At 43.2% G+C, this 25,774-nt stretch overlaps 1 protein-coding gene across 10 annotated transcripts in view; it reads right to left on the minus strand.

Moving 5' to 3' along the window:
- The window catches only part of ERC1 (ELKS/RAB6-interacting/CAST family member 1), a 2,156,751-nt gene that overhangs the window by 1,091,856 nt on the left and 1,039,121 nt on the right, over positions 1-25,774 (minus strand). For all 10 annotated transcript variants that reach the window (XM_078673690.1, XM_078673694.1, XM_078673688.1 and 7 more), the window contains one exon: positions 15,999-16,192. In XM_078673690.1, the coding sequence (XP_078529816.1) occupies positions 15,999-16,192 (194 nt within the window). The remainder of the gene's footprint in view (positions 1-15,998; positions 16,193-25,774) is intronic.

Consider the following 25,774-nt stretch of genomic DNA (forward strand, 5'->3'; position numbering starts at 1 on the left):
GGACTACACACCCCACAATGCAATTTTGGCAGAGCAACGTCCCACTTGGGCGGGGTTAGTGACTAAAAGTCCTCACAGCTGCTGGGACTTCGATTGTTGCAGCCAGTGAGCAAGGGCATGGAGCCCGAAACATGTTTGGCGTTTTCTGTGGTGGGGTGCTACCTGTTTTTCCTCGCTGCCCACAATAAATGAGGTGATATGTCGAATTGAGCTGGCGTCTCCATGCAAGGTGGAACTGTCTTTTTTGGGAAATGAATAGTGGCGTGCCTCGCCGCGGAGATGCCCCGCCGCGCTACTTAGCGGACCTTGGTGCATGGAAATTAAAGCACTTCGAGGAGTTCGACATGCCAGTATTGTGGGGTTAGCATATCAGCAGATATAGCAGTGTTTCCCTGCCTTGGAACCCACTTGGGAATCAATTTTCAACACAAAGCCTGAACAGCATCCACTATGGTTAATGAAGGACTACACACCCCACAATGCAATTTTGGCAGAGCAACGTCCCACTTGGGCGGGGTTAGTGACTAAAAGTCCTCACAGCTGCTGGGACTTCGATTGTTGCAGCCAGTGAGCAAGGGCATGGAGCCCGAAACATGTTTGGCGTTTTCTGTGGTGGGGTGCTACCTGTTTTTCCTCGCTGCCCACAATAAATGAGGTGATATGTCGAATTGAGCTGGCGTCTCCATGCAAGGTGGAACTGTCTTTTTTGGGAAATGAATAGCGGCGTGCCTCGCCGCGGAGATGCCCCGCCGCGCTACTTAGCGGACCGTGGTGCATGGAAATTAAAGCACTTTGAGGAGTTCGACATGCCAGTATTGTGGGGTTAGCATATCAGCAGATATAGCAGTGTTTCCCTGCCTTGGAACCCACTTGGGAATCAATTTTCAACACAAAGCCTGAACAGCATCCACTATGGTTAATGAAGGACTACACACCCCACAATGCAATTTTGGCAGAGCAACGTCCCACTTGGGCGGGGTTAGTGACTAAAAGTCCTCACAGCTGCTGGGACTTCGATTGTTGCAGCCAGTGAGCAAGGGCATGGAGCCCGAAACATGTTTGGCGTTTTCTGTGGTGGGGTGCTACCTGTTTTTCCTCGCTGCGCACAATAAATGAGGTGATATGTCGAATTGAGCTGGCGTCTCCATGCAAGGTGGAACTGTCTTTTTTGGGAAATGAATAGCGGCGTGCCTCGCCGCGGAGATGCCCCGCCGCGCTACTTAGCGGACCTTGGTGCATGGAAATTAAAGCACTTTGAGGAGTTCGACATGCCAGTATTGTGGGGTTCGCATATCAGCAGATATAGCAGTGTTTCCCTGCCTTGGAACCCACTTGGGAATCAATTTTCAACACGAAGCCTGAACAGCATCCACTATGGTTAATGAAGGACTACACACCCCACAATGCAATTTTGGCAGAGCAACGTCCCACTTGGGCGGGGTTAGTGACTAAAAGTCCTCACAGCTGCTGGGACTTGGATTGTTGCAGCCAGTGAGCAAGGGAATGGAGCCCGAAACATGTTTGGCGTTTTCTGTGGTGGGGTGCTACCTGTTTTTCCTCGCTGCCCACAATAAATGAGGTGATATGTCGAATTGAGCTGGCGTCTCCATGCAAGGTGGAACTGTCTTTTTTGGGATATATATATATATATATATCTATATATATAGATATATATATATATATATATATATAGATATATATATAGATATATATATATATATACACACACATATATACATACACACACACGCGTAAAAATACCTCCAATAATAGAGGCTTACCTTATTGCAATAGATGGAGCAGGGCTGCCTGTCCCACTGCTGTTTCGCTAAACAATGTCCAGGCAATAGTGCAGCGTGAAGGTATGAGCATTCTTCCAGGTAGCGGCACAGCAAATCTTGTCTAGTGGAACACCAGTGAAAAGAGCAGCAGACGAGGACACTGCTCTTGTAGAATGCGCCCTGGTCTTGGTTGTAAGCGGTTTACCCAATTGAATAGTAGTAGCGATCCATCATGCAACAGTTCTTTTTGTGACAGCATGCCCCAGCTTTACAGGTCCATAAGATACTAGAAGTTGATCCGTTCTGCACAGTTGTTTTGCCCTTTGTAGGTAAAACTGAAGGCATCTTTTAATGTCTAGAGAGTGAAGAGATTTTTCTGCCGGTGATGAAGGATGCGGAAAAAATTTGCTCAGAATTACAGGCCCATTAAGGTGAAACTGAAATAGTACCTTTGGTATAAATTTAGGATTTATTTGTAACATCACATAGTCCTCTGTGAAGCCTAAGTAAGGCTCTTTAATAGTTAAGGCTTGAATTTCACCTACTCTTCTGGCAGATGTAAGCGCGAGAAGCAAAGCCACTTTCCATGTGAGAAACTAGAGCTCTATTTTGTGGATTGGCTCAAACGTGGTTTCATTAACTGAGACAGGACCACATTAAGGCGCCATTCTGGTGGAGAAGGCCTGATAAGGGGAAAAGTCCTAAAGAGGCCCTTCATAAACTGTTCGATGATTAACCGAGAAGAGCAGAGAGAAGAGGCATCGGACGTCCGTCTATATCGGGAGAGGGTTGCAAGGTGGACCCTTACTGAAGCATACACCAGACCTGATCGTGCCAAAGACAAGAGATAAGGCAAGATTTGTTCTGGGGAAGAGAGAAGAGGGTGAGTGTCATTCCGAAGGCACCAAGAACAAAAACGTTTCCATTTTAGTCTATATGTTTTAGTAGTAGACTCCGCTCTTGCCCTGGACAATATGTCTCTACACTGCTGAGGGATAACAATATGTTTGTACTCATTGAACTCAGGTTCCAGGCACGCAATTTAAGATAAGCTAGGTGCGGATGCAGGATCTGCCCTTTGTTCATCGTTAGCAGGATGGCTGACAATGGAATGTGGTAAGGTTTGTATTGTGACAGCAGGAATAGCTCCGTGAACCAGTGCTGACATGGCCAACATGGAGCAATGCGGATGAGTTGGTACGGTTCCCGTTTAATTTTCATCAGTGCCCTGGAGATTGGGGAATATTGGGGGAAAAGCGTACGCAAAGATTCCTGACCATCTTATCGAAAACGCATTCCCCCATGACCCTAACTGAGATTCCCTGCTGGCAAAGAACTGGCATTTCTGCTTCACTTGAGACGCAAATAGGTCCAAGTTGGGTGTTCCCCATTTCTGCAAGATGTGGTTGAGAATTAATTGGTTGAGTTCCCACTTGTTATTTGATTGACTTCACCTGCTCAAGGTATCTGCTATGTTGTCCTTTACTCCTGGGAGATGCTCCGCTTTGATAGTTATTTGATGCTGTAGCGTCCATTCCCATATTTTTAGAGCTTCCCAGGATAGGATCGGAGATCTTGTTCCTCCCTGCTTGTTTAGATACAGGTTGTGTTGTCCGTGCGTATGAGGACTGAGGATGCTCTTATCCTTGGGAAGAATGACTGGAGGGCTGGACAAATTGCCCTTAGTTCCCAAAAACTTGAAATGCATTTTAACCTTTTAAAGATGCATCTGTGGTCAGAACGAACTCTGGAAGAGGATAAGGGAATGACAGTTCCAGCGAGAGATTGCCACCAAAGAAGTGCATCCTTCCTTATCGGAGTTATCAGAATTATGTTGTCGAATGATTCTGTTATTTGAGGCCATTGGGCGTCAAACTGCTCTTGAAATGATCTCATCCTTAGATGAGCGTAGGGTACCATGAGAAAGATGTAAGACATTATTAAGAGAAAGGATTTGAGGAGACAGACAGAAGCGCACTTTCTTTTGTAGGGATCGCGTACCAGAGATAGGATGGCGTTCAGTCTCTCTGTTGAGAAGATTGCCTTGTTTTGGAGAGTGTCCAGTGTTGCTCCTAGAAACGTTAACTGATGAGAAGGAGCTAGAATGGATTTTCGAAGATTGACTGCCAGCACTAGAGAGCGGAACAGCTGTAGACAGAAAGAGATGTCTTCTGAAGCTTGATGAAGAGAAGGGACATTCACCAACCAATCGTTGAGGTATGGGAAGATCTGAGAAGATCTGTAGGCCTTTCAATCGCAGGAATGCTGCCACAGGAGCAAGGCACTTGGTGAAAACCAGTGGAGCCAGTTCAAGCTGGCATGCATCACCCACAAAGCAATACATAACAAATCTCCAGTTTCCCTCGCCAAGAAAATCACGCTGTCGGGAGGTTCACGTTCCTCTAGGAGTAATGCGGAGCTACTACTGAAACCGGCGCGCTTCAGTAAGAAAAGAACGTATGACCGAGCATTCTCAGGGGCTGCACCGAGAATTTGGAACGCCCTCCCCCCGGACTTGAGAAGAATTCCAACCATCGCAATATTTAAAAAGGAAGCAAAATCTTTTTATATGAGGAAATTTCTCCCTTAAATCCTTAAAACTGTACTTCAAGTATTTCATTCTGCAGGGCTGGCAGAATTTTCACACAAGCAGCTCATTGTACTAAGTTTGGAATGTTATTCTAGTTTTTATCTCATTTAAGTACTAAAAACTTTATGGAAATCTATCTGTGAACTTTCTGATGGTGATATCTTTCTGTGAACTTTTAATGGTGTTGCCATTACGGAATTGCTTACATCACAATCACCAATGGCTAGTAATATGTAAAAATGTTGTTTTATATGCTACTGTAAAGCGCTCTGATACCCTGTGCAGGGTCATGTTCACGCTATAGAAAACACAAAAAATAAAATAAATAAATAAATAAGGCCGAAGGAAAGTACCTTGAATTGATAATGCATGCCTACCACAGAGAAACAGACATTTTCGATGTTTGAGGTGGATAGGGATTGGAATTAAGCATCTTCCAAATCTAGGCTTGCTATACATCCGAAGGGTTCAGAAGCTGCAATATCTCCTGGAGAGTAACCATGCGAAAGGATTTCTTCAGCAGGTATTTGTTGAGTTTCCTGAGGTCTAGAATGGGATGCCATTCTCCCAATTTCTTCTTTTTTATCAGGAGAAAGCAAGAGAAGAAATCTTTTCCTCTCAAAGATTGGAACAAGTTCTATTGCTCCTCTTTCAAGCATTAGTAAAGCCTCCTTTAAGGATTGAAGATTTTGTGGTGTTGATTTCTGAGGCGGATGATGAGGTGGCGTTGTTGTAAACTCTAGGGTATGGCCAAACTTTATTATATCCAGGACTCATTTGTCTGATGTTCTTTTTTGCCATTGATTTAGGTTTTGAGAGAGAGAGGTTTTCTTTAGTGAAAAAGACAAGTGAAGAGTGGCAGGCGGTGAAGAGTCGTTACTGTTTCCGGCCCCAATCTCTGGGCTGAACTTGTTGCTTTCGCCTAGGTTGTCTGGAGTAGGCAGCCTGTGGTGGTGTACGGTATTGTTGCTGTTGTTGGTAGGAAGGACGGTAAGAGGTGTACATTTGAGGCTGGTATCTTTGGTACCCTCCGCGAAAAGAATAGGTTCCTCTGCCACGTGCTCCACGAAAGGGGGTCTTTCTATATTGGAGCATTCCCAGAGCATTAGCTGTGTCCGTGTCTGTCAGTTTGCTGGAACTGCTGTCCTAGGGAAGCAATCTCCATAGAAGCATTGATGATTTCATATGCAGATCTTTATCCCTGAAGCAGGATTTTCCTTGCTTCCATCCTCTTATCCTCTGGAAGGAGATCTAGGAAATGAGCAATGTCCGACTACATCTGCCAATCATACCTGGCTAAAATCGCAAGAGCGTTGGCTGCATGAACAGTCGAACCTGATGTGGTTGTAAATCTTTTTCCAATGTTATCTCAACCCATTCCTTCTCTGTCAGGTGGAGCAGTAATGGGCGCTTGAGGGTTCCTCGATCTCCGTTGAGCGGCCTGCGAGATAACAGAGACAGGCTTAGGATGACCTACTAGACAAGCTGGAGCATGCTACGGAGCTTTATACCTTTTGTCGATCCTGGGTAAGACAGGGATGACTGCGGCCGGCGTCCTCATTACCTTTAAACCTTCTTCCCATATGTGGTCTACAATGGGTATAGACCTAACAGATTTCCGTAATAGGTCTTTGAAATCGTAGAGAAAGCAGTCTGATTATTTTACAGTTAACGACACTTGGAATCGTGATGCTGCTCTTTCAAGTAAGGCATGAAAGCCACTGATATCCTCTGGCGGAGGCTCTACCATTTGCAGAGAGGGAGACGCCGGTGTTGATATGACGTAGTCTTCCCATTCCTCTCCTGTTTATCCATCCTTTTGTGGTTGATTGTCCTCAATTCCTCCTTCATCAGAAGTATCCTGATGATGTTGTGGCACACTAGTATCTCCGTAGGGGAGTGTGCAGATAGAGGTGCAGTGGTACGTGGTGGAGAAGCAGCAAACGGCGGTGGAGGTGGAGGAACAGGCGCTGAAGGAAAGTGTGTGTGATAGTCATGTAACAAATCCTGAAGGTCTTGAACCAAAGGAACAGGAAGGTGGTTCATTAACTGGTTCCATAAATTTAATTTTTGCATGAGGCGGGTGACATTCTTGTTGGTAATATCACTCATATTCGTTGTCATCTTTCTCCTGATATTTGACATCTAATTGAGAAGTACTATCAGCAGGTCCAAACATCCCATCGACATCATACTCCTCTAAAAAGGTTAAAGGAGGTAAAGATGATACAATTGCTGAATTTTTCAAAAATGGCCTCGTTGATGGATACATAGGCATAAGCTGTAAGGTAGATGGGCGCATACGACCAGGTGTGGGATATAGCATTGTCAGCTTCGTCATCGGTAGCGGAGTCTGCGTCGTCGAAGAGGACATGACAGGAACTGACAAAGTCGTCAGCATCGTAGGCTGGATCATCGGCGGAACCACCGTCCTTAATGAGGACGCCAACGAAAAAGTTGTAGTCGTCATCGTCAGGGTTGCTATCGACGAAAAGGTAGTCGATGGTGTAGCAATAGTCACTGAAAATGTCGTCGACGGGACCCTCGAGTCCGCCGTCGACGGTGTAGATTTTTTCGACGACGAGGTAGGAGAAACTCGTTTAGAAGGTGATTTTTACGTTGACAGTGATCCAGAACTTAACTCTGTCTGTGACACAAGCTTTGTAGAGACAGAGATTTTCATAGAGTGAATAGAAGAGTGTTTTTCCTTCTTATGGCTTTTTTCCTCAGTAGGAAATGGACGCTTTCCTTTTTGTTAGGTGCCTGTTTCTTCCTGATGAGACCATTTGAAGTCTTCTTCTTGGAAACTTCAGGAGATTCAAGAGATCGCTCTCTCATTTTAGGTGTTTCCTTAGAAGCTTGTGAGGTAGAGCTCTCCTCATCCTCAGAGACAACGTCAGATTTAGAGTTAAGTGTCTGTAACCAAATCAATAATCTACCCTCTCTACCCTTGAGGGTTTTTGTAGACAAGGTTCCACAGATTTTGCAGTCTTTTACCTTACATTGAGGGTAAAGGCAGTAGATGCAGCTCTTATGTGGATCCTAAGCATGCAGCCTTTTTCTTACCACATGATCCACACGACCTGAAGAGACCTTTCTTTGAAGATTTCAACATACTTGGATAGAATACAGGCTAGAAAACTGGATAGCAAGAGAAAACTGAGCAGAGCTAAGGGAGACTCCCTTTCACATGACGTACTGTAGAAAATCTGAGGAACCTAGCCTCTCTTAGGATTGTTCTAGAGGGTGCCGTCGCCTGATTGGCTGTTGCTTAAGTTTTTTTGTTTTTTTTACAAAAGAAAGTGGATAGGCTATTGCAGTGACTCTTCATTGCATGGTAGCCTATAGTGGTTTTATCTACTGCTTTTATATGTAAACCGTGGGACTCCCACTACGATGACGGGGATGATTCAAGCATGTGAATCTGTTAAAGATCCAATACTGGAGAATCAGATTATTTAGTGCATCCATGGCACCTGTACAGAGTCCTTCTTACGCAATCCTTATTTTCAGGCAGTTTGTCAAAATGTGATAATCCACTACTATAGATACGTATACCTCCAGTTTGGGTTGAGAATTGAAAAATGCTTCTCTTAATAATGAAGTCCGGACAGACGTAGAATACCCCTTCTTAGCGAGGCCATCTCCTGTTTTGAAACAGCCTTACTTCCACATCTTGAAGTTATTCCCCCAACCACTCGCCTTTATTTTGTTGTATTGGTGGTCCTGAAGAAGGGATAATATCCACCAAAACGTGTGTTGACCTGGATGCGAGATACCAAACCCACAACACTGTCACAGAGACTGTATTTCAGCTGTCTTCTTGGTGACACACAATAGTGTAGGTGATCTTGGGAGGGTAGGATATGGTTTGCTGAATACATGAGTATGTATGTTGGTGTGAGAGGCCAGTATGCAAGTGTGGTCAATGTGTAGGGGTCATACATCTGTATATGAATGTCCATGGTAAAAAAGCAATGCCTATGCTGATCTTTTGAAAAAAAGAAATTGTTGAATATCCATATAATCGAAATGTGGAAGGAAATTGCATACACAATGAATGCTTTTTACTCATTTGGATATAACGGATGAAATAATGATTTTTGAACAAAATAAATTGTATGCATAAAAATATTGTATGCTTTTTGTACTCATTGTGGATAGCCCCTTAGAGCTATAGTTTGCCTATATTAAAGAAATATAGGTCTAGTGGGAGGTTCTTGTATTGATTATGGAGAATCCTGCCAGTGTCCTTAATGTCCTGGAAAAAACCCTGTTCACATCGCCTCTCCTCTCCTCATAGACAACTTCCTGCACTTGCTCTTGGTATTCAGATTTAGTTAGCAGTTTCAAATCAACTTGCTTTTCTTCATAACACATGGTCATGAATGGGATTCAAAACCATTTTCAGGTATTCGTCTCAAAACCTTTTCATTTTTAAGGATTGCTCCATTTCGACTTTAAGACGTCACTTCTTCCTTTCGACCTCAGGGCTCTTTGTTTAGCATCAAGGGTGGGTGGTGTCTTTCTTTTTGGAGTTGGCGTGTCTTGCTGCGGCTATTTCTCCCTCTCGCAGTTTCAATCCCTTTTTGGCATCAAACCAGTGTTCTTGTGCAGGGCCCGTGAAGTTCTCTTTATTTTAACGTCCCTCCACTCTGAGGGTTTTGGCATCAAGAGGGACATTGGGCCACTCAAGTTTGAAGACTTTGACTCAGACCAATTATGTTTCTGAGGTGTTACTCAGATACACCGCATTTGTTTCTACTTCTGTTGATGTCTTCTTTGGGAGCTTATCCTTTTTGGGATTCAGGACACACTCCTCAACCTTGCCCAGGGTCCTGGGTGTCTTTGACTGAAACTAGGCATAGGCCTGGCAGTCCTCTGCACTGTGGTCACCTGGCAGACAAAGGTTGTAGACTTTGTGGCTGTCCTTTACTGCAAACATATGGTGGCACTTATGGCAGTAAATAAAGGGAGTGTTCTCTATTTCCCTCTATGTTTCCAACCCTTAGATGCACATTCTTCGATCCTGTCGGCAGCTCAATCACGTGGTGCACCTACTTCTTTCGGTAACATCTGGTGGATATTCATCACCCAACTCTGCTTGCTGCTTTATCAGCCATTGTTTACAATTATTTTCAATGATCCTGGAGCTCCGACCTTTGCTTTCTTTCTGACTCAATGAAGGAAAAAAGAATCTGAAGATGGCTTCAAAACATGAACTTTCAGGGTCCACATGAGGGGATAAGCATGCCATCATATGGTATTTGACGACACCCATGGTGAAAAAATTTAAATAAAGCCCAGAAATTTCAGTACCCCGCCATAAGAGACCGGTATAATGCACAGCATGTGAATCCAGAAAAGATTCACATTACAAAGCCCAAAACTGCCAAGAAGAGAGCAAGCAAAAATAAACCGTTTATATGGATGGCAGATTTCTGGGGAATGATCTTCGGGAGGTCATATGGTGGTGCAATGTCCAACATGTTGCACTACAAGTCAGCGACAACATGCGGCCTGTGGTCAAGTCACACCAAGAAACATGTCACATTATGGTAAGAGATGAAGAGTATTTATGTGCTTTGCCACAATGCCACTTTACATGTAATAATTCACTTTCAGATAGTCCCTCATTCTCAAAGCATAATTTTCTTACCAGGCTTTTTAAAATTAAAGCATTTCACTGCACCAAAGATGTACACATGATTAATGAGCGATTAGTAGAAAATAACTTATTAGAGAAGTTTCAGATTATACATAGCATCCATCTCAACAGGAAAGGATATCACTGCATTTCCCAGCATTCATTTGCAGAGTAAGTTACATCACTGGTTCATGCCAAAACCATATTTAAAAGAAGAAGCCAGGCAACCAGACTTAATTTCCAGCATCCTTCCTCAACAAGAAGACATCTCTGAATTTTCCAGTATCCATCTGAACATGAAGTATCCTCACTTCATTTTTTTCACCCTTCACAGCCTTTAAAGACCACCCCAAGTTAAGGGCAGGCAAAATAAGGGCATTATCAGTTTGGTCCTGGAGGGCATAGGGTCAAAATCCCCGCTGCCAATGCAAGCCTTCCACCATCATTTGTATTCCAAACACCAATATATACACCACTCCCACACCAAGACTCCGCAAACATACTCACTTCAATTCATGAGCATAAAAACACACTTCAGTCAAACCCCTAAAATCACAGATAAACAACCTAGACACACTACATTACACAAACCTGGTTTACACCTACATTAATGTCCTCCTCCCTTCTGGATACAGCATCCAACACAAAGACTGCACTTGCAAAACTGGATTTGGGCTTGCAGTCATATACAAGTCAAAGTGGCCATGCACCATCTTCAGCTTGGCCACACCCAACTCTTTTGAGCTCCTCTCCAGCCAATTTCCTTTAAGCTTACAAAACAGCCTCCATTCATCTCAACTACAGGCCACCTGGAGCACATAAGGACTCCATAGACTAAGTTTCAGGCGTCATCACTGCTGCCTCCAACCAACATATCTATACCACCTTCCTCAGAGACATCAATTGGAGCCGTGAGTCAAGCACCAAAACCAGGATGGAATCCTGCATGTTTCTTCTCTGCACACTAGAAATAAAAAAATCACATAGCCAACTCAACTAATTCCAAAGACAACACACAGGACCTCAATGTCTCTGTCTCCCACGTTATACCCTGCCAGCCCCCAATGTTCATGGATTGATCATTTCATCATCACTCGTCACTCCCATACATGAAGGACAGCAGAAAAAAGGTAAAGTTACCTTCTGCTCCTAGGCAGACCCCCAGGATATTGCGGCATAGATTTGCAAATTTAGCGGCACAAAAATGGAAATTTAGCGGCACAAAAATGAACATTTTGAAGCATTATTGCGGCACTTTATTTAACTCTTAATCATTCATTTTCAGCCCTAAATCAATGGAACATGTTTTAGCAGAGTATTCCACTTTGAAATAGGCATGTTTAAAGTTTCTGTAGCTCTACCGAAGCACAGCTCAAATCTACTAACCTTGTGGGAGGGGGCCATATTTCTCCCTGGGATGCTCTAGCGCCCATGTATGCACCCCTGACGGGGCACCACTTTTACTACTCCCTGGTTTCAGTCACAAAGCCCCCTTCGCTCCCTGGGTGCAGAGATACAGCCTCCTCTTGTGTTGCATGCACTGACTCCCTTTTATAGGTAGTGCTGATAGGACAGACATCTTGCAATAACCATCCTTCAGAACCAGGCTCCCCAGTTCCAAATTCAGCAGCTCTGGCCATGGTGTCACACCCTCTCCCACACTGAACACCATACTGCCCCACTGAGAGAAACTTGTAGTGTCTTTAACTACAACCCAATTGTGCCACGTTATAAACACCTGGATGTGGCTCAATTTAAATTACACACTAGACAAGAGCAATATGCTGCCTACAAAAAAAAGTACAAAGTGTAATACCTATCTGTAGCGTGTCCTTGCATATTCAGTGCCATGGTATCCAGAATCAAGAGATGTAGCACTGCCCTATGTATTTGGGTTAAAGGCTCATACAGAGTCCAAATTTTTTTTTGCCCAACGAACAAAGCTCTGAGCTCACTTTCCAATAGGGGCCATTCAATGAGAGTTCAAACACCATATACAAAAATACATCATTTTATTTTCATCTATGATTCTTAGTCAAAAAATATTTTTCTACAAAAAAATTTTCATGGTTAAATCAAATAAAATTCAATGACGCGCCCCAAGTATCCCATTCATTCCTCCATCCTCATCACATCAATCTTCTACACTTTCGTCACCCATACAAACACTCATACCTTCTTCATACATCCAGTCAACATCATACACTAATACACTGGAATTGTCCTGCAACATCAACTCAGTGCATCGCTGGGAAGAATGTAGATGGTAGTGGCAGGATCAAATATCGACACGCCAATGCGCGTTTCAGTGCTCGGCCCGATCTATGGCCGCACCTTCATCAGGGCATGTATACAGTGGGACACAGGCAGGGACTACGACAATTCAAAGAAATGGCCACTCTCAAAGAGAGCGGTCGCTGAGAGCAGAGTCTGGTACACTGGATTATATTCAAGGTAATTCGCTTAATTCAACAAAGATCAGTTCCGTCAGGTAAGTAAAGTTCAAAGGGTAAAACCAAGTTATCTGTATGAGAAAAAGATTTTGCAGAACGTGACTAGCTAGCACCAGCAAGGTCTACGGCTAAAATGAACTTTTTTCTTTTTTTCCCTTTTTCTCTTTGGTTTCACCTTTCCTTTTTAGCAAAATAGAATTCCTAAAACCATCGAATCTCAAGACGGTGATCCAGGCTGCCGTGGGTAAAACACATAAAGGCTGTCACGGCTGGGTGGATACCGGCTTGGGAACGGCGCCTCGGGAGAGGTCTCTAAATGGAACTAGTCGGTTTAAAGTTCTCACATAGACGGAGCGTCAATCCCCGGGCGTGGGTTCCGCTTCAGACAGTGCCATGGTCTGTGCTGCTGGTCTGCAGCCTGTCCTCATATGTGCATCGCCATGAACAGTGCTGTTTGTCTGCAGCGTGTCCGCAATTGTGCTGTGCCATGGGCTGTACTATTGGTCTGCAGCCTGTCCTTGTATGTGCAGTGCCATAGAGTGAGCTATTTGCCTGCTGCCTGTCCTGTTCTATGCAGTGCCTGGGGGCTGGGCTGTTGGCCTACAGCCTGCCCTCGTATGCGCAGTGCCATGGAGTGGGCTATCGGTTTCCAGCCTGCCCTTGTATGCGCAGTGCCATTTTCTTTGCTACTGGTCTGCAGCCTGTATGTGCAGTGCCATAAAGTGTGCTGTTTGCCTGCAGCCTGTCCTCTTCCATGCAGTGCTTAAGGCTGTGTTGTTGGTCTGCTGCCTGTACTCGTGCGTGTGTGCAGTGCCATGGAGTGCGCACTGTTGTGTCAGCCATGTCCTGTCCGCCTCTTACAGCACATCAAGGTTCCTTGATTTTCCAACTATGTCTGAGCACAACCACGTTCTCCTTTCGTGCCGTCAAACACTCCTAAATATTGCGCAGGCACTCAGTAATTGGTCCCGACAATGAACAAACCCAACTTTCACCAGTATGTTAATATTTCAGTCTCCTACCCTTTCAGACGTTTTGTGCTCACAGCCTCTGAACAATCTGATGAGCAAACCTCTCCCCCCCACCCCTCCTTTCTGCCTTCTTTTTCTGAGGGTACCAAAGCTGAACGGCTTCATCTTGTGTTTTAAGGTGATACTGCTTTTGAAACTCTGATAACAGTTGTACATGAATAACACAATATACGGATTGTCAAATCAGAGCTCGGAAAGCTTGGTTTATTTGGGTTAATAGTCAAACTATGATAGCTCTATAGTTAATTGCATCTTTATCCAATGTGAGGACACTCTGACCTCCTCAGGAAGTTGCAGCTCAGTTGCATGTTAGAAAGGGTCCCAAGAACACCTGTGTTGTAATAATCATGAATGTGCCTAGATGCTGTGTGTCTGTGGAAGGAGCCCTGCAGATATTGTGCGCACATCTATCAGTAGTAAGCGTACCCTTCCTCCCACCTGGTTCCAGCTGCTCCTGAATTACTCTATGGAGACAAACTCTGCAGTCGAGTGGTCACGGTGTGAGTCTGGATACAAAGGAGGAGTGTGAAGCTGAATGACGTGGTTGGTTGAGGCGCATCTCAGGGCAGATGGAGCCCAGGCCTCTGGGATCCTTGTGGCACAATCCATGATTGGGAGTTCTGTGCTTTTCGCCTCGTTTGGTTTCTGCTGAACAATATGATCCCCTTTATAAGTGTGTGGCGCAGCTACAAGATGTGGGCTGTAATTGAACCAAGCTGGCATCTGCCGGTAGGCGCGTTTAATGAATATCTTGGGTTTATGTTCAATCGCAAACACACACATGGCTGCATGGTATGCTTCTTTGATCAATAGGAATGGCTTGCTGACTCACAATATATGGGAGCTCTTGTTTGGCGCCGCCTCCTTTAGGATTTAAAATGCTCAATGCCATCATCACCACTTCATTATCGTCATCCACCCCATCAGCTACACCCAGCTGCCACCACCAACTGGTCAGCTTTCAACATCATCTCCCACAGTGTTCACCAACATTCTCTTTTCACTCCAAGCCATTTCCTATAAACGATGTGTTTTCTCCTCTATTATCAAGTCTCTGCAAGGAGAAGCCCTCACAACCCTTCTCCACGCTGCCAAAGCTTGACTATCTCTGGGTACCTTTCCCCAAGACCAGAAAGATCCTCCCTTTGCTGAAAAAGCATAGAGGAGATCCAGTCTACCATGCCGCATTCCAGCCTAAGACCCACCTCCCATATGTTGGAAAAATCATCAAGAAGGCAGTTTTCACCAGACTACAGCAACAATTCATCAAGAAAAACCTACATCAAGACTATCAATTGGGGTTCAGACCACGCTGCCGTATTGAAACAGTCACTGCCCAGGTAGAGCATATCCTCTCCCTAAAGGCAAGAATTGTCCCTTGCCTCCTCCTGATGATGCTCGACCTTTCCACAGCTTTCAACGCTGTCTACCAAACAGCATTCATCATTACCCTAAAACCCTGCATGGGCTTCACTGGCACCTGCCTGCAAAAGTTTGCATCCTACCACATCAACCAAAAGCAACTTGGTTCTGCTAGCAAGCACCAGATCCAAGACTCTGCCCGCCAAATGTAGTGTCCCCCAAGGCTCCTTCTTGTCATTCATCATTTTCAACCTCTGTATGGAACCACTGGGAATCATTTTTGCAGAAAGCACCATCACAATGTACCAGTATGCCAATGATACCCAACTCTATCTCAACATTTCCTTAATCATTGAGACTCAGAGAGCCTGCCTCAAGTGATTCTAAATCTGGAAATCAACAAGCTTCCCAGTGCTAAATCCCACTAAGTCTATCACGAGACAAGACTTTACAACAGCAGTTGAAGCCCTAGACCCATCCCACCTAAATGGATGCAACTGCCTGCTCCCCGGCACCCCAGAGACCACCCTCACACCCCTTAAAGGTATTCTTCATCCAGCAGCACAACTCATCAAGGGGCTGAAGAAATCTGACCACATCACCCTTGCACCAATGGATCAACACTGCCACCGCCTGCAGTCCAGATAATCTTCAAGATCATCTGGATCACTTACACGGTTCTCTGCACCATGACCCTGCCTACCTAGTTAGCAAACAAACACATCCGGAGGACAACACCAGATGAGATGCTCTGACATCACCAGATTAGAGACTAACACTGCAAGAAGGAAAAAACAAAAAAACAAGACTCCTCAGCCTACGCCTTGAGGACCTGGAACAACATTCCCTTCAACATTAGGACAGCACCAACCCTCCTACAATTCAGGAAGAAACTGAAAACTCACCTCTTCAAGGAAAACTACCTCAGACAGGCATGTCTATTCACCCTTTGCCAGATCTGCCACCTCTATCCATTCCCTCTTCCCGCTATAGCCCCACTGGGGCTTGCTCCTTTTACAACACATCTTTGTTAACCAGCTAGGTCTGGGTTTCAGAAATACCAAAACATACACTTAATGCAACAGGAACTATACTGATTCATTAAATTTTTTGGTTACTGTGATCCTCTCTCACCTCTCCAGTTCTGCAATTTTCTTATCTTTGTCATTCTTCTCATTCTCCATTTCTTTAAGGATTTCTAGGAGACGATCCACCTCAAGTTGCGACTTGCTGGATTCTGTTCGGTATCGGGCCACTTCCTTCTCAAGTACCTGGATTCGGTCATTCAGCTCTGGACTGGCTTTCGCCTCTTGAGAGGCCTCATTAGCCTGAAATGAAATATTCCCCAGTGAGACTTCTAAATCTATGTAATTCCATGAATATTAACAGTGTGACCATAAATGGGAGTTGCTTTTGCTGTTGCATGAATCCCTGGAGGAATTGGATAACGCATACATATGCAAATTAAACCGTATATGAAATCTTCCATCTCACCTACCAGAGTAAGGTGGGACATTTTACTCCCTCACATTTAACAGTATTAGCAATTATTATATTCAGAGGGTACACATTAATTTTTATTGAAAAGTGGTGTTCAAATAGAAATAGGAAAAAAAATAATTATGTCTGATACTGTTTGACCTTGGAAATAACATAAGAGCATATGCAGAAAGCTGGAGTTGGAACAATGTGTACTCAGTACATGTAGCGTAATTATTTTATAACAGGAGAAGGAGTTACCAACCCTTACCCTACCATCCACACCTGATCCTGTCAACTCCTCATGCCAGTGGCTCTTCACAATAATTCCAGCACCTAAATCCTTATTTTTAACAACAGTGATCACAGCAATGGAAACTGATACAACAAAGGAGAGTGGTGAGCGATGAAAAAGTGGTATGCTAAAATCAACTCTTAATTGGGGAAAGGAAATTATTTTACTCATGCCATTTACAATATGGTGTATACATTACTGTGAAGATGCATGGTCACTGGAGAATGAAACCAGCAATGGTGGAAGCTAAGGTATAGTTTAACAGATAAGCCAGCCAGCCACATATTTCCGAAGTCTCCTCACAAGCACTGGAATCCTTAGAAATAGAGACCAATTTAAATTTTTGGTGCCAGATCAATTTACCAGAATGGCTACAACAATGCAGTGGGACAATTCCTGCAGGGTGCTTTACGTAGGCAAGGTAAAGTAATATTCTAAGCAGTCATTCAAATTAAAAAAGATAAAAGAACAACCAATATAAGAAACTACCCACTTTAGCCCTTTTGAGTATTTGTTAATTGTAGGTAACCACTATGCAAGAGTAATACACAATTTGCTGGTAACATATATGTATATATGGACACAATATACAAGACAGACAAGGAGCAAACATGCTCAATATCCCAGTATGGAAGAACACAGAGGCGAACAAGTCAAAAATATACAAGCATCAACTTTCCAGTACGTGCTTCCAAAAGCACACATTTTTAAGAGCAATTTATTTCAGGCAGCATTACTTAGTGTGCTGTTTTGCTTGAAGACGTTTCAAACTCATTTGGGATGTGGAGTTCTCTTCAGGACAGTAAGATGGTGGAGACCTGGGAGAAGAACGGTAATCTAATTACTGATGGGAGTTTCCCAAGGTTATGATTTGATTTGATTGATTTGATTTGTAAGCTTGTAAAGCGGGCGAATGCCCGAGGGAGTCTTGGCAATACTGTTACATGCACTTCTGGTTACTGCAGAGATGCTGATCTAGCTTAACAGGGGTACAACCATGTTTTGGCTGCCTTTCTGAACGCGAGAAGCGACAGGCTACTTTTTATATTGATAGGTAGAAGGTTCCATACTTTGGATATCCTCAGCAGCAAGCTTCTTCCTCCCCAACTAGCCTGCTTGAACTTAGGTACTTTGAGAAGTTTGCGTGAGTGGATCTCAAACTTCTTGCTGGGACATACCATTTGAAACGAGTTCTCAGCAACTGTGGTCCTGAGCCATGAAGTGCCTTATATGCCAGACACAGGGACTTAAATGTTATCCTTTTGTCCACTGGCAGCCAGTGAAGGGTCTTCAGTCTGTGGGAGACTGATCCAGATCTAGGAATATCTAGTACTAGCCTTGCTGCTGCGTTCTGGAGACGTTGCAGTTTAGTTAGATTTTGGGTTTGAATCCCTGCATATAAAGCATTGCCATAGTCCAATCTAGACAGGGCGAGCTCCGTGACCACTGTTTTGTGTGAATCAAGGGGGATAAACTGACATATTTTTCTGACTATTTTTAATATATACCAGATGGAGGAGGACAGGTTATTGGTCTGGGCGTTAAAGGTCAGTTTGTCGTCTAATATAAATCTGAGATTTTTTACTTTACCTACTGGGATTGGGCAATCGTCCAGGCTGTCAAGCCACCATTTGGGGGACCGTAATTCTGCGTTAATGCCCAGAAGCATGATCTCTGTTTTATCGCCATTCAGCTTTACACAGTTATGCGGCATCCATTGATTCACTTGCATCATGCAGTGCCTAAAGCGGTCTGCCGTTTCATCTACGTTGCCAGATACGGACACCACTATTTGGGTGTCATCAGCGTACGAGACCGGTAGGAACCCACATTTCCTGATGATCAAGGCCAGGGGAGAAACATAAACGTTAAAAAGAGTGGGGAGAAGATCTACAATTGATCATGTACAAAGAGTTGTCTCTCTCTTTGATTACATGGGGACAACAGGGGACCCTATCGCGCTTATTCGGCTTGACGCTGAGAAAGCGTTCGATAGGGTCTCCTGGAGATTTCTTTGGGCCGCCATGTCAAACTGTGGTATCAACGAGAGATTCATAAATGTGGTTCAAAAATTGTATGTTAACACAAGTGCCAGCGTATTGATTAACGGGGTTTTGTCGGAAAGATTTGTCATCACCAGGGGGACAAGACAGGGGTTCCCCTGCTCGCCTTTCTTATTTTCAATCTATATTGATACATTTATACGAAGACTAGAAAATAATGCACTAATTCCCCCAATTCAAGTACGCAATCATGACACCAAAACTCTAGCATATGCTGATGACATAGCTATTGTTACTTGCGATCCCATCAGTGCCATGAGATTGATTGAAAATGAAGCCCAAACATTTGGTACTGTCTCCGGGTATAAGGTAAATTCCAGCAAAACACAGATTGTGCTTAATGATAAAATTAAGATGAGGGACTCTAGAATAACGGATAAAGCCATATACCTGGGGGTCAGTATAAATGCCAGAATTGAGAATATAGTTAATGACAACTTGGAACCACTTATTCATCGCACCAAGAGAGAACTGGTTTGATTAAATAACCTACATCTAACTATAGGTGGCAGATGCAACGTAGTTAAAATGCTTTTTTTCCCGAGATTTTTATATTTTTTTCGGGCAATATGTTTAGAATTTTCTCCCCAATTATTTAAGGTTATAGACTCCATGTTCTCACGGTTCATTTGGGGGCATCAGAGACCTCGTAGGGCACTCAGATGGATTACACTACCAAAAGAAAGAGGAGGATTGGCAATGCCCAACTTTAAGGTATATTACTTGGCCACTGTATTAAGATATAGCACGACACTTCTATCTAAAAACCCGAATGGCGATCATATACCCACTCCACAAGAACTTATTCTAGGGGAAAGATATGAAGGGTGCCTCTGGCGCCATGTAAATCATAGTTATTTAAAAAAAAAAAAAATGTAAGACTATATCCCGCGTCGCCAAAGTCTGGGGGAATGTCAAGAAATTACTGGGACTGGGGCGTTATTCCTATTATACCCCCATGAGTAAAAATATGGATCTACCAGAGATTTTCCACGACACATGTATGGAGAGATGGATTGAGGCAGGGGCGCGACAGCTTGGGTGCTTTTGTACGACAAACGGACTTAAGACGTTTGACAAGCTGCGCTCCGATTTTGATATTACCCACCGGGACTTTTTTAAATTCTTGCAGCTGAGAGATATCTTATTAAAGAAAGGAGGAGGCCGGATCAAATTCCAAATTTGCCAAGCTATAGAAAATCTCTGTAAAGAATCTACCCCTAAAATTGGGGAAATATATGAAATACTGACGGCATCACTTCCATATGACATGGATAAACACGTGGTAGTTTGGCAGACCAAACTAGGGGTATCTCCCTAAATTACCCCTTATGCATATGAATTGTTGCGCACTTGTTTGATGTCCATAAAACTACAGGTGCAATTCTATAAAACCTTCTTCTCACTATACTACACCCCATATAAAATAGCAAAATGGGGAACGGGGAAAGGAACTACATGCCCACGCTGTGCATTACCCGAGGCAGATATTATCCATATGTTTGCCTCATGTAATGTACTAACAAATCTACTTGTTGAAATCTCTGTTTTTTTATCTGACATATTCCAAATCAGGGTAAATATTACAGCCGAAGAGGCTATGTTGGGCACAGCTAACAATGCTCGACAAAAACATCTACATGGGTTGATTTTTGTGGCAATGGCTGTTTTTCGTTTGTGTATAGCATCATCATGGCTGGATCCGTTGCCACCGTCATTTTTGCAATGGCGGGCTAGATTACTTGCGACATGTAGTCTCGAGGTTGCTATATATAAAAACAAAGGGCATAATACACGAAGAAGGGGTATAAAAATGTGGGAACCTCCGTTAAACTGGATTCAAGATCACTGATTGGATTTATAATATTCTATATTATTGCTCTATTTTTTGCTTCTTTTTTGTATTTTCTTTAATTTAAATTTGTTTTATAACTGACGAGAAGTTTGAACTATTAAGATATGCCTTTTTTTTGTCTTACTTTTTCTGTAGTATTGTGACAAAATGTATGATTACATGCTTTATACCAAAGATTGTAACGGATTTGGGGTCCTGGTCTCAAGGGGGGAGGGGGGATGTGTTTAACTTGTGAAAAAAAACGAATAATTTTTTGTTTTTGTTTTAAAAGAGTGGGGCTGAAGGCCGAGCCCTGAGGCACTCCACATGGTGCCCTAAAGGAATTAGAAACAAATTCTCCCAGAAGCACTGAAAAAGTTCTGTACCTTAAAAATGAAGACATCAGCATACACACAGAGTCTTGGACCCCCCCAATTCATCAAGGCGAGCCAGGAGGATCTCGGTTCACTGGCGGGTCCACTCAGCCTTTCATCTATCTGAGGTCGATAAAATGAGTACCATTGAGTTGGGTAACAATAAACATCTGTTATTCAGCGCCAAGACACCTACGGGTAATTGTGTGCTTTACAAATACACCTGTTATGTTATGTTAGTGTCGAAGGCCGCCGATAGATCTAATAGGATCAGGGCGGCCTTCCCTCCTGCGTCCAGAATACTCCTAAGACCCTCAGCTGCCAAGACCGAAGCTGTCTCAGTTCCCTGCTGCTCCCTAAACCCATATTGTGATTGAGCCAGATGATTTCTAGATGCTATTAAATCCTTCAGTTGTTTGTTAATCAAGTTCTCCAACACTTTAGCTGAGAAAGGGATTCTGGAAATTGGCCGGTAGCTGCTGGGTTCCTTAGGGTCCAGATAAAATTTTTTTTATAGTGGGGTGACTGATGATATTTTTCAGGCATCTGGGAAGATCCCTGACTGGATTATCTCAGAGAACACGCCGTGTAGCTGTTCACTAAGTATCTCTGGGAACAGATGCATTATTTTAGGCAGACATGGATCAGTTGGGTTTCCGGATCTGATGGACTTTACTACCTGACAAATCTGTTCTACTGAAGGGGACGTAAAGCAGAAACCCGTTTTAGGGTTTGGTATGCCTAGATCGAGATTAGGATGGCTAGGTGAAGTTTTGGTGTTATGGTTGATCTTAAATAGTTCATATACCTTAAAGACTTTGTCCACAAAAAACTGCCCTAAAGTGTTGCAGAGTTCAATGCTACTGTCCAACTGATTCCCGACAGGGAGATCTGCTAGTTTTTGAACTGTCATGAAGAGCTCCTTATAGGAGTTCTTGGCCTCCTTGATTTTTCTAGTAAAGTAATTGCTTTTTTCCCCTGTGACCAATTTTTTATAGTCTGATAAAGTTCGAGCATATTCACTTGTTAAATTTTTGTCGTAGTTGGATCTCCATGGTTATGGAATAACGGCAAAGTGATAATGGAAAGTTACCTGAGAACAAGAGGCTACAGTGTCTGTAATAATCCCTGTTGACATGCCAATGACAGATCCAGAGAGACTGCGTGTTATGACAAATATGTTTATTAATGCACATGCACAGATTTAACACCCTGCATGGCATATACGTTAGTCATATGTCTTACCCTCACGTTTGTTAATCTTAATAGTTTTGCTTAGGAGTTCCAGTTCCTTTTGAACAGAGGTTAGCTTCCTTGGGATAACTTCGATCCTTTGCTTAGATGGCGTCATACTCCCACTTAAACCTCAGGAATTGGGCTCCCCCTCCTCAATTAAGGGACTTTTATCATTCCTGAAGGGATCCAGTGTCTTCAACCTAGAGAGAAATGGTATCTATGGTACGGAAGAGTGTTGCCACATAGCCAGGCTCCATCTTGACTGATTAAAACCTGAATTTTTTGGGCCCAGTCCTGGCTACTTCCTTTCTTTATCCCTCACCTTCCATTCTCACTTGTGGAGGAACTATCAAGCAGATTCTTGCTCTTCCTTCTCCCCTCCACAGTTGGTCCCCTTTTCATGTGGCTCCTCACTAACCATCCATGGCTATCACTGTGTCCTGATGTTTACCTACTGTAGGAATTATTCTAGCTCTCTGAAACCTGCCAGTTTCTCCCCTTCCATGTAAGTTAGTTTCCTCTTCTCATTTTGGAACAGCTATTCTGGTGAAAAATAAAAGTAGCAATTCTGTTTTAACATGCTACAACTTAATGATCTCTATTGTTAACAATGATCTACTCATCCTCTCACTAAGAGTCTCCCTCTCAGCCACAGAGGTCCCTTTCTCAAACACTTCTCCGGCTGGGCTTTAGCCGTGGGGGTATCCTACATTCACCTTCCCACAGGTCCTTAAACATTTTATGAGGCAACTGAAAAAGTACATTCAGTCCCTTTCAGGAGAAGAACCTTCAGCAGCCTCCTCTGCTTTGCATGGGTCCTCAGAGAGCAAATACTTTAAGTCGAACGGCAAGAGCAATATATGGCCATACTCAAAACGTCCAAGTGGAGACCATAAGAGAGCTAAATGTTCCTGGGTGCAGGAAATTCAGATGCAGACTTCAGCAAATCAGGGTCCCAATTTCATTGGGTGAGCTTTCTTAGACTCTGGCAAGTGAAAGAAGAATGCTCTTTCATATTTCCAGTCAAGGAGCTGGTCTCTTTTTCTTTGACCCAGACAACATTGTGCACCCAAGATCATTAGATTGGGTGCCACCCCCTGCAGTGGCTGAATGTGTGCAATCCGTTTTGAAAAGGAGGTGGGCAATAGTTTGCAGGCTGGGTGTCTGAGATTGCTCTTACTAGCAAGGTTACGAAGACTTGGACGTAGATCTGAATAAGATAACATTTATGAAGAAATCTACATGCAACACCAAGAAAGGAATAATCAGGTCCTGGAGGACCTGTCAGAACTACATTTGTCAGGTTCTGTCACGAAGATTCTGGAAATGGCGTTTCATACCAAAGAGCAAAGATTTAACATTGATCCAGACATTCACACTGATTGGGCAGAAGAAACAGTCAAGACTTTTGGCACTTATTCATTCAACAGCAGATTTCTCTGATGGCGGAATATCTGCTGGAACAAACAAATGTGGCAGTGAATTAGAATTCAAATAACCTGAAGGAAGCCAGTTACTGGATGTTACATCGTCAATTGTTAAAGCTTTTTCTGAACAAGTGGTGCCAAGTTCGATCAACCTTTTTGCCTTTCACCTGAACAGATAGTTGTCAGTATTTATTAGTTGCACACTGGACCCCGTGCAAGGGTAACAGCTGCTTTTCTCCAGGATTGGAACAGGAGTCTTCTTTATGCTTTTCCCTCTGTTCATGATGCTTCCCCGGGTGGCGGAACAGGCGAGGAGACAGTGAGCGCATCTGATTCTACAAACTCTAATTTGTAAGTCTCAAGTGCAGGTCCAGTTCTTCTGGAGATGCTGTGGGGCCCCCGGTGGCACTTCCGCACTATCAAGAGATCCTGATAGACCAACTGAGGCAGCAACTTCCACCTGTAGTGTCAAAACAGTTGACATTCATGGCATGGAAAATTCCAGGAGTCATTGATAAGGGCTTGGAATTTCAAAGCAAGCTGCCTTCTACATAAAGCAGGTGTGGTCCAGCAGTATTCAAATGATTTACTTCTTCCTGGAATAGATGGGAACACTGGTGTAACAAACTATATGTGAATCCAGCGGGGAAAGATCCACACTTTGTAATTATTTTCCTCTTCCAGTTGGCCGTGAATGTCTAGGCCTACAGGTCAGTAAATTATTTTCGATCTGCTATATCTGCGGGCTATTCTCTGATGGATGAGAAACCAGTTGAGGAACATTCTCTGGTATGAGAATTTATGAGAGGAATCAGATTTTTAAACCCTCATGTTACTAAATATTCCCGTCTGTGGAATGTAAATGTGATATTGTAATTTCTTGAAGGGATGGCCAGATATTTATGATTAGTCTCCAAAGTAAATTCAGGAAATTAGCTATGCTACTGTGGTTGGTCTCATGCAGACTGGTGTCTGACTACTAACAGGTAGAGAGAGCCCTATCATCTGAATGAGTGTTTTCACATTTCACGACTAAGTCTCATGCAAAACGTGTCATGTGCCAGTTTTCCTCACAATCCGAAATTGTGTATTGTTCAGTGCCTAAAAATGTATTACGCCTGTACCACAAAATTTAAATCTGTTGCTAATGATCAGTTGCTTATTTCTCTTTAAAAAACCTTATCGACCAGTGACTTTAGCTATGTTTTCAGGTTAAGAGGGTACAAGTATGACGCGGTATTGAAGAGGTGAGGTATGTTTGGAGCACATTAAGCTTGTGAAAGCTATTTCTTTGAAGACTTAGATGTGTATCCTCTAGGTTAGAGGATATTACAAAAGCCACTGATTGGTCTTCCAATTCAACTTGTAAAGCTATTTATTTCAAACCTAATGCGGATATTGGTTCTGTGGTGGTGAGAAAGTTTAAAACCAGCATCATCTGAGCCTGACGAAGAATAACAAATGTTCCACCTATCATCTCAAGAATTTGCAACTCTATTAAGGAAACAGATGTGAGGATTATCCCACCCAGATATACTATGATCAATATGTACATTTATGCTTGTATGCTATGCTTTTATTGTATGATGTATTTTCAGCCCATTTATTGTATGAAGTGAGATTTTAAGGTATGGTGTTAATTATGGGGTATTTTGTTACAGTAAAATAACAAAAACAGGATTGAGTTTCTGGAAGAGACGGTTCTGATGGATCTGTTTGGCTGGTTTATGCAGATGATGTTAAATTATCAAGTTTGGCATACGAATGGCATGGTCTTTGCAAAAAAAGAGCCAGTCAAAAAGCCGGACGACTAAGAAAAGTAAAGTGGAGGATGGTGACTGGTGGACTGGACTGCTTCTGTTTCCCTTACGTTCACTGGATTTGTAGTCCGATTTTTTTTCCACTGGTTATTTTTATACAGGAAAGACAGAGAAGCATAATCCTTGCCTCAGTGTCATTAGGAGAATTTAAAATTCTTGACACCATAGCAGGAAAAATGTTTATTGCTTGCTGATTTAGACAGGCTTTCTGAATCATTCAACGAGTTCCAGTTGCAGATTGATCCCCCAAATTAAAAGGCAGACATTTGCAACCTACCTCAAGTTTCGTGGTAAACTTGCAAAAATGTCCCCAACGTCTCTGGACAAGTTCACCCTAGCCTAAATTGGGGTATCTTAAGACAACTTTTATTTATTTTTCCAT

The sequence above is a fragment of the Lissotriton helveticus genome, chromosome 1_1, assembly GCF_964261635.1.
Source record: "Lissotriton helveticus chromosome 1_1, aLisHel1.1, whole genome shotgun sequence".
Classification (NCBI taxonomy): domain Eukaryota; kingdom Metazoa; phylum Chordata; class Amphibia; order Caudata; family Salamandridae; genus Lissotriton; species Lissotriton helveticus.